This window comes from Haemorhous mexicanus, chromosome 5 (assembly GCF_027477595.1).
Source record: "Haemorhous mexicanus isolate bHaeMex1 chromosome 5, bHaeMex1.pri, whole genome shotgun sequence".
Taxonomy (NCBI): Eukaryota; Metazoa; Chordata; class Aves; order Passeriformes; family Fringillidae; genus Haemorhous; species Haemorhous mexicanus.
In genome coordinates this window covers 27,220,628-27,235,802 of record NC_082345.1, presented here as the reverse complement: position 1 = coordinate 27,235,802, position 15,175 = coordinate 27,220,628, and the positions used below count along the sequence as shown (strand labels likewise).

The 15,175-nt window shown below is 44.1% G+C and overlaps 1 protein-coding gene across 8 annotated transcripts in view; it reads right to left on the bottom strand.

Annotated features, from left to right (window-relative positions):
* The window catches only part of ZC3H7B (zinc finger CCCH-type containing 7B), a 47,440-nt gene extending 33,876 nt beyond the window's left edge, over positions 1-13,564 (bottom strand). For 3 of the 8 annotated variants that reach the window (XM_059846523.1, XM_059846522.1, XM_059846528.1), the window contains exons 1-6: positions 13,302-13,562; positions 7,165-7,225; positions 5,229-5,262; positions 4,576-4,773; positions 3,565-3,723; positions 544-624 (exon numbers count right to left, since the gene is read on the bottom strand). In XM_059846523.1, coding sequence (XP_059702506.1) covers positions 544-624; positions 3,565-3,723; positions 4,576-4,773; positions 5,229-5,262; positions 7,165-7,217 — 525 coding nt within the window. In that variant the 5' untranslated portion in view covers positions 7,218-7,225; positions 13,302-13,562. Of the gene's footprint in view, positions 1-543; positions 625-3,564; positions 3,724-4,575; positions 4,774-5,228; positions 5,263-7,164; positions 7,226-13,301 lie in introns of all 8 variants that reach the window. The other 5 variants (XM_059846521.1, XM_059846525.1, XM_059846524.1 and 2 more) reach the window with 4 other exon arrangements.
* Between the last annotated feature and the right edge of the window lie 1,611 nt (positions 13,565-15,175).

The window sequence follows — 15,175 nt, the reverse complement described above, 5'->3', positions numbered from 1 at the left end:
TCCTAGAGCAAAGTTACAGATCCAGCCACTGGGGTCAATTAGCTTCTGACCAGGTGTATACTCACTGCTCTCCCAAAGCCAAGCCTTTCCCCCACCACAAGAAGTGTATGCCTAGAAATGGGGCAGGAACCCTTCATGATCCACTGCACTACAAAACAGCCATGCCTCCAAAGCAACAGAGGATCCCATCCTTCTCATCTCATAACAGGGAGAGGATTGTGATGCAAAACCTGCTATGGGATCAGGTCACATGTTCCTCTCCTGCAAAAAACACAGCAGGCATCTACTGTGTTGGAAGTTTCTCCTGCAGCATCAGCTGGGGACTCAGAAAACATCCTGGCAGTAGACACAGAGCAGCACTGGGGTTAGAAATGGAGCAAGGCAAAGCGAGTCAGAGGGTCAGGACAAGGAGGGTTGCCAGCAGCCTGCCAGAGTTTGCAGGGTTGTGTACACATGTCTGTAACCACAGAGCAGCACCTACCACTTCTGCAAAAGTAAATTTGTACAAGCAAAGGACAGCCTTTAAGACAAAAGAAGTCATACCTGAGGTCTTTTGTATGCTTTTCGAACCCTCAGTCCCAGCTTCTGGGCAAGCTCCTGCCCCAGTTGTGTGACACTTTCATCCTGGGGACAAAAAAATTGATGGGACACTTTCAGTTTTGCCTTTGTGGCACACAGAACAAAATAAAGAGGAATGCAGTTACGCACATTGGGCTGCACCAAGCCTCAACTTCAGACAGCAGCAGATAGATAATTTCCAGAGCAGCCCCAGGAGAGTCCAGACAGACTTCAGCATTCTTGTGATTTAGTCCTGCCAAGACGCTGCAGTTGCACCAGGAGTTCTGCCCTACACTCATTCAATGCTGCAGAAAGTCAGAATCAAGTATCTGCTTCCAACAAAGCACCCACTCTGCGAAAACAGGGTTCAGGAGTCCTGCGGGCAAGCTGGCTGAAGGAGCTGCCAAGGCTGGCTGCTGATACAGCTTCCACAAGGTCTCCATGCCTGGGAAGGAGCCTGCATGTCTTCCCTTTCTGCCAGCTGCAGAGTTAATCATCAGTTTTGATATGCAGACAGTGCCCACTAGCCTGTTTTGCTTGTTTGTTTTTAAAGCTGAAACAAAGTCTCAGTTTTCAACCTACTAGCTAGAAGGCATTTTGACTGTCTCCAGCTCCAGCTAAACTGCCTCAGCTTAGTCAAGCAGATCTTCAGCTTTCCCCATTGTGTGGCATTTTACCATCCTCCCAGCCCAGTGTCCATGCCCACTCACACACCACCATGGGCATCCTGCCCAGACTAACAACCTGCCACAGTCTTCTACACTTATCACCAACAACTGTTTCCTTCTGTTTTCCTCTCTGTCACTGTTTGCAAAAATATCAGAGTACTTCAACAGTTTTTTCAAAGAAGAAAAAAGGTGTCTATCTGCCCAACCTATTGGGACAGACTGCCTTAATCTTCCAACATTTCCCCCCTCATGTCCAACCTTGAAGCTTGCCCTCTTCTCTCTACTTGCCATGCTCGTCTTTCCAATCTCCTTCTCCCTGCAGGTTGAGTCCTTTCCCTTTCAAGACCTGAGAAGCCTCTGGTTCTTCCAGCCCACCATATCAGTAACATATCCCTTCAATCTGGAGTGCCATTTTTTGATTGTGTTCCCCCACACACTCAACATTAGTCTTGAGACCATCTTAATTGAATGTGGATGCCATGGGACAGGGAGAGAGAAATGGCAAGCATTTCTCACAGCAGCTTGTGAGAAATTTTAGGGAGTTGGAAAGATGTGATAACCTGTTGACTATAAACAATTTGCAGGTGCTGTTTTTCTACCTTGTTTTTCCGTTCCTCTCAAGGACAGTGCGTGAGAAAGATGTTTCTGTTAGTTAGCCAACAGAACAGACTCTATCGTACCACTCTATAAAAACCGCGCGGTCTTTTCAAATAAAGTTCTTCTTCGCCTTCGCTACAATCCTGCCTCTTGTCTGTTACTGCCCCGACCTCGGCGCACGAGTGACAACTGAACTCAGTGAAAACAAAATCTAGCTTGCCCATTTCTTCTTCTAAAACACCTCAGGCCATACCAAACACAAGCATACCACAGAAGTATTAACTTCACCATACTGAGAACTTCTGCACACTTGCAGCACTGAGTATCTGCACCCAGAAACAAGTTAACTCTGGCAGACAGTGAGACAAATGAGTGGCACATCCTTTATCATCAGAAGTTTTAAGACAACCTCTATTTTGACCACAACACAGTTCTCAGCAATTACAGCAATGTGAAGATGGAAGTACCCATGTGCTCCAGAGGGTAATGGAAACAAGAGTGAAATGATGGATAGCATGACTTGCCTTTGATGCAGAGAAGGCTTATGATTTTTGTAAAGTAGGTAACAAGACAATGGGCTGTGTTAATTTACAAGGCTGAATTGTTTAGACTAGGAAACACAGATCACTCAATATGGAAATTTTTAGGCTGAATTTTCCTGGCACAGACAAGTTTGCTAAAGTAGTGATAAAAATGGCAGCTATAATAGCTAACATAACTATATAGTTAAAATATAAATTAAATTAAGGTGCAATGTAAAATATAGCCACATACAGCTTCACAAGAACACCTACATTAGATGCTTTTGTTAATCAAAGGGTTTGTTTAAAAAACAGTTCCTTGGGACTCCCCAAAAATGATACCTTTAATATGTTTTGGTCACCCTGTTCTGCCAAGTCAAAGAAGCTAGATTTTACAAGCTATACAAAAGGAATAACTAAGTGCTAACAAGGCTTTCAAAGATTGCTTCTATACCACTAATAATAAAGGAAAGTTAACTTCTCCTGCTGAGGTGGATGCATTTTTCTTCTAATAACATTACTGATGGATCAGAACCAACATCAGCAAAGTGCTCACTTGAATCCATGTAATCACAGTTTGCTTTCCAGATCAATATCTGGCCTAAGAGGATGCTCAAAAACACTATCAGGAAAATATTTAGCTCCTAGTATATGCAGACAGTCCTCTCTGCATGCAAAAATTTATACATCCCTGAACACAAAAATAACTGTGCCATGTGATGTCAATGACACCTTTGCATGCTCCTCAAGAAATAAAAAGCTTGATCACTTTGCCTTAGCAATCAGTAAGTGAAATGTGAGAGATTTGTATCCAACATAGGAAAATCATACATGTTTTCCTTTCAGAGCTCCAGTTCCCATTTATCCCATGCTCTTATTCACTTCCATTAGAGATAAAAAAGCAGCCAACTAAAACATTCTCATGGCTTTAGTTCACCTTTTGTTAGAGTAGGGGTTTGTTCTTCACAAACAGACCATGAACCTGTTGTCACTAACTGGTGTCCCTGGCTGGCACTATCTGTAAGAGGTGACTTGTCCTGAAGAAACATGTGAGGACAAGTATCTTTGAGTCAGAGAGACAGAATTTCTGGGCATAAGCATGGTCTTGGGAACACACAAAAAAATTTCTCTTCCACTATTCTCTGCCTCACACTAAGCATGTTGAGGAGAGAAGGCTGTGAGCCACAGAGACTAAGATGAGTTGTATGTCAAAAACTTACATGTGGGAGGGACAGCAAGCATCGGCTGTTGCACTCATACGCTTCTTTGTGTCTTCCAAGTTCATTTAAGGAACGGGCTTTCCGGAATAGCGCTCGGATGTTCTCCTCGTCGAGACTCAAAGCCTTCTCGCTGTCTTCCAGCGCCTTCTCATACAACCCCTGCATGGAACAGACCACCTGCAGTCAGCTGAGGCACAGCAGGCTAACTTGTCCTTCTCTGTGAATGCAAATGTTCTATCTTTCAGCAGAACACATGAATACAAGCAGCGGGTGGAAGTGCATATGTTACCTCATGCACAGACAAGCATGCAAACACACCTACATTAACAGAACATTTTGTTAAATCTTGCAAAACTCAAAACACTTCAAAGTCAAGGAATGACAAAACTAAGGCTGCTTGAGCAAACTTATCTTGTCTCTCCCTCTACCCTGAGCATGTTAAACTTGAAAGTTTTTAATTAAGTGACTGCTTGCTAATTTTCAGGGGACTCAGTGTCTTTACAAACAGGACAGGCTGGCTCTGGGGTTGTGCCATAAAGGAAAGCTGTTACATGCCTTAGTAAAATGGAAGCATCCAGCCTTTCAAAGCCTGGGTATTTCAGAATCCCTTTCCATGTGTATGCTGCAAGTACCTTCAAGACCCAGAGCCTTTCTACTGTCTTCCAGTGTCTCAATGGAGGAGGCAAGAGCCTCCAGAACAATAAACAGCATTCCAGAAAAATACTTGCTCAACACTGGAAGACACTGGATGATACTAACTCCTCACCACTGAAGAGCAGAAGAACTGCACTGTCAGTACCTTAGGCCTGGCCCCCTCTCCTCACATCCCTCCTCTGGTCTTGCAAGACACAGTGCAGTTGTGAGGAGACTGCAGACTTTTCAGTGTGTTGCTGTCTCCTCCAGTGTTTGAACAGGGAGTGGACAAAACCAACTGAAATGCCTCATGACATCTTTTCCAACTTCACAGCACTGCAACCCTGGCTCCTGGGGATGACTTGGGAAAGCACTCACCATGGCAAAGTAGCAGGCAGCTCGGTTCACATGGAGCTTGCAGAGGAGCTCCTTTGGGATGGTCACCTCATCAGAGGCTGCATAATCTGCCACGTTCAGCCCTTCTACGTACTGGACCAGGGAAAGCTTGAAATCCTTCTCTCTGAACAAATCATTGCCCTCTGCAAACAAGTTTCTCACCAGCTTCTGCAAAAAGGCCTGGGCAGCAGGGAGAGAACAAATAGACTCAAGTGGATATTCAGAGACAGGAGAGGCTTCTCAACTTCCCATTCCTTTCTGTCTCTTTTAGCGAACTGCTTGCCCACTAAGATACTCCTGCATCCCTACTCTCCTGTAAAACGTCGGGTTTTTTGGTAGAGGAGAACAATCCAGTCAAATTCCTATTCTTCTTGAGTACTTAAGTGTCTTGTCCTTTCCCTGAAAGTTGTCATCATCAGAACCTCCAGTCAAATTCCTATTCTTCTTGAGTACTTAAGTGTCTTGTCCTTTCCCTGAAAGTTGTCATCATCAGAACCGTAAAACTTTAAGTCACAGGCAAATTGTGACAGACCATCCCACATTCTTCACTTTTGGCATGTAAACTAATGGCTGTGCAACAGAACAAATCTTGCTAACCCAGGGCTCCCAGCCTCAACAAACAAAATCTCCCTTACCTCATAATCTTCTTGGCTTAGGGGTAATGTGGACCTGAAGAAAAAGAAGAGAAAATACTCATGAAACAGCCATCCATGCAAACAAAGGCTTTTGTCTCATGAAGAGATCCTTTTTCTAGTCCTGTGCTGGTGATCTCATTAAGTTACCGAACATTTTATCACTGCAAAGGCAGCTGAGGCAAAGAGAACACAGTTAGGGAGCATTATGCTCAGTGACACTCACAGTGGTGTCAAGCAATGGTCACATCTAAGAGGGTCTTGAGCCTCGAGGAGTCTTATTCTCATTTATTTTCTGTGCATACAGGATCCTCTGTAATGTGCCTTCTGACAGTCACCTAAAAAACCCATCTTCAATAAAGTCCCATGAGAGACTGCCATGAAGAATACAAGTGTATTTTATGTGCATCTGGCTCTAATGAGAGGCAGCAGAGTGACACTCCAAGACCTCTTCAAATTCTTTGTGAGACCAGAGACATACAGAGATAAATGCAATCACTTTTCTCTGCCTTAACTTAGCTGCATGCCTTTAGGCCTACCCCACAAAAGGAAGGGAGAAAACAGTGGAGGTTCAGGAGTTCAGGTAATTTAACTCCAACTTTCTTGGCCAAGACTGAACCACAAACACTGGCAGTGCTTGTGAGGATAACACCTACCCTACAACAGCACTGAGACTTAAGAGAAAGGTTCTGTTCTTCAAATTGGACCAATTCATCCAGACTTGATCTACATGTATTTCTTGTTTGTCTTCAAGGACAAATCAATAGGCTCTAGAGGAATCCTCAGCACCTTTCATAGCTTTTCTCACCTACAGTGCATACATGATCTTACTGGTAACAGAATAAACATTTTTTAGATTTCATCTAATCACTCCTTCAAACTAACTACAGGAAATGTCATGGCTTTGTAAGAAATATTCATGCTGCTCACATATTTTACTCCCTCCTTCGCATCAAAACAAACCAACATAGGGCACTGCTCCTGGTTCAGAGTGCAAGATGCCCCAGATGCATGAACTACACCTCATATTTCTAAATTATTTTCTTCCCCAGAATCTTGTGCATTTTTATAAGTGCTACCAATATAAATCTCACAATTACTCCTCCAAAACTGGGCTATCAGCCCTATTTAGTCTCAGACTGGGATGAAAATATCATGGCCATATTACAGGATACAAATATGTAACATGGAAAATCTAGGGGGTTTCCTACTGTAGAGGCGCAGATTTCAGGCATAATAATTGCAGGACACAAAGCAGACGTTAAAAAAACGCAAACTGATCTGATTACAATCTTACTACTTCCTTACTCACCATGGAACCTGGACCTGAGTTTGAGGCCTCTGCTAAGTCAAACATGGGAGGGAGAAATACTACTGTCTCTTGCAAGGAAGTACTAGGATTTGTAACTACTACATAAGCAACTTCAAGCTCTACAAGGCCACATGATATTCACAGAAGAGTGAACTGAGACATCTACATTACAGGTTGGCAACTGTAAAAGAACCCAGGTTATCTGTTTTTCCTATAGGCACCATATGGGGTACCTAACAAGTTATGTAACTTGTTTCCTCACCTACACTATCTCCCTTCCTAACAAAGGTGGGATAACCTTGTTAAGAGAGCACTTTGAGATCTTCATGCTGAAGATGATGTAGAAGATCCAAGTACTATTAGCATTATGCTGACTGTGAAGATAATCCTGGAACTGCAGTGTAGGGCAAAGCCAAAGGAAATTAAAATTACAGAATGTTAAGTTTAGGGAGCTCTAACAGGACAAGAAACACCCTGAAAAAAATCACAGTCAAAATCCTCAGGACAGTATCTCTTTCCCATGCAGCAAACCCAAAGCAGTGAATAATAAAAACTCAGTTCCTGCAATCCTCAACAGAAAGATGACCACCTCCAAATCCACAGGGAACACTGAGGTTGTCCACTTACTGAATGAACTGAAGTCCTTTCTCTATTTCTTGTTTTCTCTTCTGCCTCTCCATTATGGTTGCTGCGGAGGAAGAAGAAAAAGAAACAACACAAAGTGAGTCATTTTAGGTCTCGTTGGCAATTAAACAGCAAAGTATTTTGTTTGTGCCTGAATTTACTACTAACAAAATGTTCCAGACCAGATGCCCTGAACAGCAAAAACCATGATTTACCACACTGCAGATACAGCATGGCAATCAGCTCTCTACCAAGTATCTGCTTTTTCTCACATACTACTGACAGGATACAGGGGCAAAGAGGAATTGCTTCAATTTGAGCTCTCTGCTTAGGCTGCCAGTAAATAAAGCAATGGGAACCAACTGTTATCATGACTGCCTTCTAGGAAAAGGAAGAAACCCAACTCCATCTTTGCCTGAGCTGGCAGTCATTTCAGGAATTTGCACCTAGACCCTCCCATTATAGGCAATTCTGACCACTATTTATCTGGGACAGATTTAAATTGGTTTATTGCACAGCATATGAAATATACCTTATCTACATAAGGTTTATGGAGGTACAGCACAAAGGGACATGCAAAGGAAGGAGATGAAATTGCTTGCTGTGGTCCACATAAAAGGACAGCACTGAATTCATGCAATGGGGATTTCATACTGAAAATCAGCAGGCAATAGCAGCACAGACTGGGGAACACTTCTTTGGAGAGGAAACAGAGCCCTATTCTGCAGTGCTTTAAACTGGGCAGCACCCTTATGAGGACTCATGAGTTATCTGCACTTCATCCTCTGCAGTTTGGAAGCACATCTTGGAATGGCTGCCCAGTGACCTTTGTCCAAGGTACACAGGTGTGTAGCACAAGAAAAGAATAATGAAGGTGAGAAAGGATGGCACTTTGTGGCAAAACTGAGCTGTTGATGACAGCAAATTTCACATCAACCAGCTGTGACCACAAATAATGCTCAGCATTTGAGGAACAGGAACTTGGGGACAAAGGCAGCAAGCACAGAAACACTGAAATGAGATGGAGATGAAAACCCTGTACCTTCCCAACCCAGAATTGCCTCTAAGAAGATATTTAAGTAATTTCTCCACCTCTACTCCACAACACCTTGGAGAGGATTATCATCCAGCTCTCTTTTACATTAAGACCATCTCTATCATTCTAAGATATCTTGCAGTATCAATGACACAGGTTGAAGGGGCCTTTAAGGTACATAAGAATCAATCCTGACAACTCAGCAAGCCCTTACTGACTGTGCTCTGTGCCATGCAAAATGTAGAACTGAACCTGCCCTTTCAACAAGAGGAGTGGGGGGAAGCAGGAAAGACTGGAGTGAGAGAAAGTGGCAGCAGAAGGAAGCAAGAGCTTGAAAGTGATACTTTGCAATTTCTAAGTCATCAGACAGTAGATTTGGGAGCAATCTGGTTCAAGCAGCAGGTAGGAGACTTCAAGCAGCTGAACTTGGAACAGGATGGGCAGTGCAGCAAGAAAGGGAAAGCCAATAGACAAGGTGAGGGATGATCAGCATCTCTACAAAGGTTTTTAAACAGAAGTGATGGAGAAGATCTGATATACTTCTGTACAAAATGAACAGAAGGCCTGCATTGATTCATAAATAGCCTGGATAATGAGCAATCAGGAAGAAAGAAGGAAATTTAACAAGTAGATTGTGAGGTTAATATGATCACTAATGATACAAGCAGACAGGCTTGAGAAGTAGACAAGGAGAGAAAGGTAATTAATTCTTTTTTTTTCTCCCTGTGTGAAATTCTGCAAAGACAGAGGAAGTAAGAAAGAACAGAGAAGCGGAAGAGGAGCGGTAGGAACCATTTCCACAAAGCAGCAGTGAAAGACATGAAAAGACAGAGCCACCCCAGATCACTGTAAGAAACTGTGAGGGCCATCAGAGACAGGAGTGAGGAAAGGGCCTCCACAGGAAATGACAAGAGAGAAACTGTGGGGGAGAAGAGGAGGCAAAAGAGTCAAATGGACCCTCCCAAAGGCTCATGGGGAGAGCACAGGGAGGAAGGAAGAATTTCTAGCTGAACACACTAAAAGTCTTGAAGCACTCCTGGGGATGCCATGGGACAGAGAGAGAGAAACGGCAAGTGTTTCTCACAGCGACTTGTGAGAAGTTTTAGGGAGTTGGAAAGATGTGATAACTCGTTGAGTATAAACAATTTACAGGTGGTGTTTTTCTACTCCGTTTTTCCGTTCCTCTCAAGGACAGGGTGTGAGAAAGATGTTTCTGTTAGTTAGCCAATAGAATGGAACCTATAGTACCACTCTATAAAAACCGCGTGATTCTTTTGAATAAAGCCTTCTCTGCCTTTGCTACGATCCTGCCTCTCACCCGTTCCTGCCTCAATCTCGGCACAAGAGCAACACACCCCAAACAGCCTCACCTTGGACCCCCACCTATGCCCCTCTGTCCATGGTCTAGGAGCTCCATTTCAGCAGAGGTCCAGGTCCTGCCTTGTCTGAACTATGCTGTAGGTGAACTAGTCCTCAGTTCTACCTCTGGGACAAACCTTAGACCTCCACTGCAGGCAGCTTGTCTCCAGTCCTGCCTCTGGCACCATTTCTTACCGCTGGACTCACTGGGTGGATCTGGACCAGATTCACCACCTCATCTTCTTTGGGACTGTTGATGGACCACTCCTATTGGCATCTAGTTCTGCCTACACTGTTCACATGTGGTGGGACTGTACCCTATGAGTGAGGGCATTGCTGGTGACTGCCATCACCTTCTGCTGCTACTCACTTGTCCTGCCTGGAGGTGCAGCCCTGCTCTTGCTGCTCCCTGAGTCATGCTGGAAGGAACAAAAGTCAGGGAAGTGAAGCTGAAGCCCACAGATCTGATGAAAAGGGAGATTATTGGTGACTGTGGGGAGGGCAGTTGAACACTGGCTGGTCACCACCAAATCAATGGCCGCATTCCAAAGATGCCGTGGCACACCTTTACAATTGTGTATATCCACAAAACACATCACCACCTCGAAAAACTTTCAATACACATGGTCTACTTCTGTTTCTGAGCTCAGTCTTTAAAACACTGCAAGGAGTAAAAAAGAGATCAGTACCTGTTCTCAAAGCTACCCTGACCTCGCTGCTACACAATCCTACACAGTAGGATGTGAGTCTGTGTTACAGTGAGAACTGATTACTCTTACTTGCCCAGAGAAAAGGGCATTCAAAAGTTACTGACCCAGACCTGGAGTGCAGCCAAAGGACTACTGGGACCGGCTACAGAACGTCTCCTTTCTAGAGTTACCCAACTCTTCCTGCATCCTGAAGCTCCCCTACTGTTTTTTCCTCTCCTCATCACTATTGCCACTGCATCCAGCATGAATATCCCCACCCTTGCTTCACCCTTGGCCAACCAGCCTATTGCATCTCTGAAAGTCCCATAATACACAGCTAGAGTTTGCTCCTTTCTATAAAACCCTGGTAAAAGACAACCTTCTCCTCCTCCACTACCTCACCAGCAAACTCGGTCACTTCTGTCTCCCCCATCGTTCCAGCCTCTTCACCGTGTTGCATTTAACATTCAGACCATGCCATGCACTTGTTACACCAGCAAATCCAACACACAGTGACCCACCCACACGAGCAACACTCCAGTTCTGCTGCACACTATATCACAGCTACTGCATAATTAATTTTAGGTGCAAAGCTTGTTTAGCTTTTGTTGTCTTGGGCTTTCAAATATTTTTAGAAACACAGTAGAAAATATTTTATTAAGCACTGTGTCCAAGTGTCCCTTTTCTGTCCCCCACCAAATCTCTCTGTCCAGACTCGTCCACTCAAATCACCAGCAAAATTCAAATACAGAGTATTTATATCTCCATTACAAAGCTCTCATCCTTTCAGTCCAGAGTCATTTATCCTCCCTGGTCCAGCATCTAGAGAGAACTTTATTCACGGTTTGTCAATAAATTACAAACCATTTGCCAGAGAGGAATATAATGCTACAGACAGGCAAAACAGTTTTCTTGCCTTAAGAAGGAAGCATGAGCCAGTGAATTGGGTGACTGAATCACAAACTGGGTGGATATCCTCTAGATGGGTAGATGGTAGAAACACAAGATGAACGGAAAGACTTGAATTTATCTTATCAAGGACACAGCTCTTATTCACAACCCTGTCAGAACCGAATTTGGACAAAGTTTTTCATACTGTATTTCTGAGATGGCAATGAGCTGACACTTGACTGGCTTCCAGGCATTGACTGTAACATTTCAAACTAGAAATAAGTACACTCAGATGCAAGTGGCAGGTCGTAGAGCTGACACTGGAGCTCCCCAGGAAAAAGGCTCCAGGATACACTGGTCTGAAACATGGGAGTCTTTCACTGCCTGCAGTTTGGCCACCTTAGTGGTGCAGCAGAATAGCTAACTGGGCACACCTCAAGTAAAGGACAAACTGCAGAGCCCACTACAAACTTGGGCTCTTGCTCACTCCTGCAGCTGCTTTCTGCCATGTCCCACTCCCTGGGTTTCACTGCTTCTCACAGCCAACCACTCTTGGATTCCCCAGCACTATGCTGTGCCCGCCAGGGCTGACTCCTCTGTCCCTCCCCACACCGGCTGCCCCAAGGAACTTCCCTGGCCACCATCTCACATCCCAGCACCCCACTAGTGCCACTCCTGCTTTGCAGCATCACTGGGCTCACTGGGGTGCCGCCAGCTGCGCCCAGCAGTATTCACTGCACCCAGTGAATGCAGAGCAAGCCACAACCAGCTCACCCCCCAGTGAAAATAAAAGCAGTGACTCTTAAGTTTCCCGGAGAGGGGGATGGTGGTGGCGGCTAAGGCCTCATCTGACCACATCAGCCCCCATTACCTCATTTTCCACTCCCTTCAGCCTTGTGTTCCATACATAATCCTTCCGTAGTAGCTCCATACATAACCACTCCATACATAACACCTTCATCCACCACGGGCCACCCTTCCCCCTGCCCCCACTGCAGCGCAGCCAAGGAGCAAGGAGAGAGCTGTGGGGTAATGCTGCCTAACCCTAAACCACTTGCTCTTGGGTTTCTGCCCACCCAGCTCGTATTCCCTGCCTCATCTGAAAAACTAAATTCGGGGGCCGGTTCCCACACGGATGGCGCGGGAACCCTCGCTCGCTCCCTCCCCCCTGCTGCCCGCACTAGGCCGCGGGTCCCCGGCCTTGCGTAGAGGCCGCCGCCGGGAGAGGCGCCACCTCGGCCGCTGGAGCGGAGAGGGGCCGGCGGCGCCTCCTGCACCCCCGCGACTCTGCCGAACGCCGGCACCCCCGCACTCCCAACACCGCGGCCCTGCTGGGAGGGGTCTCCCAGGGCAGGAGACATCCAGGCTTCCCCGGGAAAAGGAAAACAAACTAAAACATACTCTTCCTCCTTCCCCACCCCCCATCCGCTTAAATAAGAATCACGCATCTCCAAGAGTATGGGAGACAGCTTTAAGAGGAAAAAAAAAAAAAAAAAACAAAAAAAAACAAACCAACACATAACGTCCCCTGCCACCCGGAAACTGTCTAAAACATTAAAGAATTAAAACCAAAACAAACAAAACAAAACCCCAAAAAACCATAACACAATCTTCTTATTTGATAAACTTTAGAAGACCCTACGGAAGGTCCATCTAAAAAGCAATTCCAAAGGGCTTCTCTGCCGTTTCATGGGGTTTGGACCAAACAAGAGGGGGAAACTGCAGCCTAAATACAGACCAAAACACACATCCCGAACGTACAAAACACAAACAGGCACGAACGCGATTAATACTAAGTTTTCCACGTAAACCCAGGGTCTTTCCCCCTAGCTATGCAATTTTAGACTACCACATTTTTTTCCAGGGGGTGGGATTAGGATCTTTGACAATTTTTTTTTTTTTTTTTTTTTGCAAACCCCACATTTTTGGCGGAAGAGGGTTTAGCTTCAAAATCTCACCCGTATTATTTTTTCACCACGTTTTTTTTAAATTTCCAATTACACAACCTTTCATCTATGCAGTTACTATCTGAAACCTTTACTTTCTAATGAAGCAACATCCAGAATTTCTTGTTTCTCATGTCCACCCCTTTCTACACAAACAAACACACACAGAATTGATTTAAGACAAAAATAATCCCCCGAAAATAATAATAAAGAACTCACCTCTCCTCGGGTTTTCCCCCCCACACTAGGCATAAACTTTCCTCGATAAATGGTATTGTATTACTAGAGATATTATTAATGTATTATTACTAGAAGTAATAATAATAGTAAGTGCTATTTAATTATAGAAGGCAGCATTCTGCTTCTGGATCGGCTGCCCCTGCAGCTCCCTCCATGTGCCTCCTGATCTCTTTACTTTCATTTCCAGGTCTCGCTCTCTCTCGCTCGCTCTCAGCTGCACCAGCAAGAGAAAATGCCTCCCTGCATATCCTCTGGGCCCTAGAGGCTACCGCTTTCCATTACAAGAATTCACAAATCTTTCCCTTGAGGCTGCTTTTGAGATTCTTTAAGGTGAATTAGGCTTTAAAAACAAAACAAAAAAAAAATCTAAAAAATAAAGCGCTTCAGCAGCCGACTCTCCGTTCTCATTTTAATGCAACATTTTTTTCTTCCCGGTTGTCTTTGCTGATACAAAAAAATATACCCCAAGAGAAAGCAAAGCTGCCTCTGCAGAGGGAATGCATGCGTCCCAACGCGGCGAGGAACTGAATTGTGAGACCCCCCTGGGATTATCACATCCGTGAAGCAGTGACCCTTGTGCCCACCCATTTCTGTTCGCTGGACGGGGGCCAGAGCCATCGCTGATGGCAGAGCAATTATCTGCTCCAGCCAGACCTTACTTACTCCACCCTGCACTGCTGAGGGGGTTCCCTGTAAATAAAATCATCTGAAAACATAAATCTTTGGGTGGAAAGGAATATGTATTTAAAAACAAAACAAAACAAAAACCCCCCGAAACTAAAACAAAAACCAAAACAACAACAACAACAAAACCAAACTAAACACAAAAATAAAACAAACAAAAAAATTTACAATCTCGATTAATATTATATTTTCTATGCCTGGATGTTATACAATCTACATATATTTTATATATATACACACACATATATCTATGTTCTATATATGTAAATGCATATATGCAGCATTAATAAACAAATATTAATATTATATTTTATATGATTGGGTAATATACAATCTACATATATATGTATGTAGATGCATATAATATATAATTTTTTTATATTTATGCATGCACATGTGAGTTTAGACCCTTTTTGGAATCGAATTTTTGCCTTGTTTTCATCCCAAATTCCTCAATATTTCCAGAAAGTGGACTGAATCTCCAAGCAGCCCATGCTAGCAGAGCCCCAGGAAGAGAACTGCTGGCGGGAAAGGGAGGCTGAGTGGGACATGTTCTACCATGGGCAGGGGTTGTGAAGATCTGGATACACAGACCTTCTTAGCTGGGGGGCCACCCATGCCCACCCAGCTGCACTAACTTCAAATAACCCTCTGGGAGGAGTTTTATGCTTGTACAACTTCCCTGGAAGAATTGTTTCCCTCTCCCTAAAGGATTCTGTCTACCATTAGATTAATAATTTTCAGACTGACACTGGCTTAAATGACCAGCTTTTTCCCAATCTAATCAGTGACATGTTTACTCCTGAGTGTCTCACTTCTCTGTTTACAGTGACCCACAAGAATGTCAGCTTGTGCTTTGCAACTGTGTACTCTGCCGAGATTCAAAGGCAGATAGAAGGTAACATCTGAAGCGTGCTAACCTTGCTTGATATTTAAAATGCATTGATCAGAAAAGGAAAGACTTTATTACACTGAGTAGGATTGGCTTCTGACAGCATGGCCAACACAATAAACTGATAATTTATGAAATTCAGGTTGTGACTTGAATAGTGTACCTTATGATACTGGAGAACATTATCTAATGCTCTTCACAATATTTTATTACAATGCACATTTTTAGGTATTGGTTTTGATCAAAAGATTGTTATTATCCATGGATAATATTTATT